At 42.6% G+C, this 2,549-nt stretch overlaps 1 protein-coding gene across 1 annotated transcript; it reads right to left on the bottom strand.

Moving 5' to 3' along the window:
• Window positions 1-840: 840 nt before the first annotated feature.
• Window positions 841-2,269, bottom strand: LOC129504388 (elongation factor 1-alpha 1-like). Its single transcript, XM_055317053.1, is given in 3 exon segments — window positions 841-955; window positions 958-1,485; window positions 1,487-2,269. Coding segments are annotated over 3 exon segments (1,392 nt in total). The 3' UTR covers window positions 841-874.
• Window positions 2,270-2,549: the final 280 nt, after the last annotated feature.

Here is a 2,549-nt window from a genome sequence, read left to right as displayed (position 1 = left end):
AGTAGGTCATGTTCCCATATTTTATATTTCTAGAGAATACAAAATTCTATTGTGGAAATTTTAAAAGGCCAACCACATGAGAACAAAGAGAGGATATTGATTCAGTGATTGCTATAGCAAGGGAGCCTGCTACCATCACCAAGATGGCAGGCATGGAGTGGCAAAGCTTTATAGTGAAAAAACTGGAAAGCTCTGTGTATGTCCTGATTGGATGTTGCTGACACTGAAGAAAACACATACTTAACTTTCTGGTGGTTTTATTTGTTTTTTGTTTGTTTGTTTGCTTGCTTGTTTTTTCTGAGTTGAAAATGGGGCAAAAATATGAAATTTGGCAGTTGTTCACCAAGTCTTGATTGCTCTAAGTACGTCAAGGCAAAGGTTGTGATTTGGTCTCCTGGACTTCTAGGTCAGAATTCTATTGTCATAGATTGTCTGGCTATTGTTTATTTGTATATTCAGTCTCTTGCTGTCATAATTACATGCTCTAATATCTGGTTGTCTTTCTTCCTTTCTTATCTTCTCCTTCCAACATTCATCCCCCCCCCTTTTTTTTTTCTCATTAAACTTTTGTTTTAATGGGTCTCAAAATTCTGTGACAGATTTTTGGTCAAGTTGTTTCCATTAAAAGTACTGATTTTAAAAACTAATAAATTAAAACTGCCACACACACACATAGGACACACACACACAAAAACCCAAATGGTCCACAAAACCTTCTCCTTTCCTTCTGAAAGGATGCAGATGCATTTACGCTGCATTGTTATCATTAACCAGTCTTTTATATTAAACTTAAATGGCCAATTGACACAAACAGTTCTGAGACCGTTCTTCCATCATTGATTAAGACTGGGGTGTCAGGTATTGGGGATAATATTCATTTAGCCTTCTGAGCTTTCTGGGCAGACTTGGTGACTTTGCCAGCTCCAGCTGCCTTCTTGTCCACTGCTTTGATGACACACCCACAGCATCTGTCTGTCTCATGTCACAAACAGCAAAACGGCCCAGAGGAGGACAGACAGAGAGGCTCTCAACACACATAGGTTTGCCAGGAACCATATCAACAATGGAAGCATCTCCAGATTCCAAGAACTTGGGACCATCTTCCAGCTTTTTTCCAGAACGACGATCTATCTTCTCCCTCAATTCAGCAAACCTGTAAGCAATGTGAGCTGTGTGACCATCCAGCACAGGTGCATATCCTGCACTGATTTGGCCTGGATGGTTCAGGATAATCATCTGAGCCATGAAGCCAGCTGCTTCCATTGGTGGGTCATTTTTGCTGTCACCAGCCATGTTCCCACAACAAACATCTTTGACAGATATGTTCTTGACATTGAAGCCCACAATGTCCCCAGGAAGAGCCTCACTCAAAGCTTCATGGTGCATTTCAACAGACTTTACTTCAGTTGTAACACTGACTGGAGCAAAGGTGACCCCCATGCCAGACTTAAGAACACCATTCTCCACTCGACCCACTGGGACAGACAGTACCAATACCACCAATTTTGTAGATGTCCTGGAGAGGCAGATGCAAGGGCTTATCAGTTGGACGAGTTAGTGGCAGGGTGCAATCCAGAGATCCAAGCAGTGTGGTTCCACTAGCTTTCCCATCTTTATGGGTGACTTTCCATCCCTTGAACCAAGGCATGTCAGCACTTGGCTCCAGCATGTTGTCACCATTCCAACCAGAAATTGGCACAAATGTTACTATGTCGAGGTTGTAGCCAATTTCCATAATGTAGGTGCTGACTTCCTTAACGATTTCCTCGTGTCTCTTCTGGCTGTAGGGTGGTTCAGTGAAATCCATTTTGTTAACACCAACAATTAGTTGTTTTACACCCAGTGTGTAAGCCAGAAGGGCATGCTCACGGGTCTGCCCATTCTTGGAGATACCTGCTTCAGATTCATCAACACCAGCAGCCACAATCAGGACAGCACAGTCAGCCTGAGATGTGCCTGTAATTATGTTTTTGATAAAGTCTCTGTGTCCTGGGGCATCAATGATGGTCACATAATACTTGCCGGTCTCAAATTTCCACAGGGAGATATCAATGGTGATACCACGCTCACGTTCAGCTTTCAGTTTATCCAAGACCCAGGCATACTTGAAGGAGCCTTTACCCATCTCAGCAGCCTCCTTCTCAAATTTTTCGATAGTTCTTTTGTCGATCCCACCACATTTGTAGATCAGATGGCCAGTAGTAGTAGACTTGCCCGAATCTACGTGTCCAATGACTACAATGTTGGTGTGAGTCTTTTGCTTTCCCATTTTGGTTTAGGTTTAGCGGTGGTTTTCACAACACCTATGTTCTGGTGGCAAACCAGTTGTGAAAAAGCTCATTCCCTTCTTTTTCAACCAACAAATCTTTGTAGAGCATTGTGTCAAGCAGTGGCTATATAGTGACAGCTTTCACTTCACAGAGCTTATAATTCACATGAATTGTGTGCAATTTTTTTAGCTAGCCAGACATGGGGTGGGGAGGACATTAGTGTTAAAAGTCTGGACTCAGATCTGACCTCATAACTGGAGGCTAAAGACCCAACACATT

Source organism: Nyctereutes procyonoides, unplaced genomic scaffold, assembly GCF_905146905.1.
Source record: "Nyctereutes procyonoides isolate TBG_1078 unplaced genomic scaffold, NYPRO_anot_genome, whole genome shotgun sequence".
Lineage (NCBI taxonomy): Eukaryota > Metazoa > Chordata > Mammalia > Carnivora > Canidae > Nyctereutes > Nyctereutes procyonoides.
This window is presented reverse-complemented; position numbering and strand designations above follow the sequence as displayed.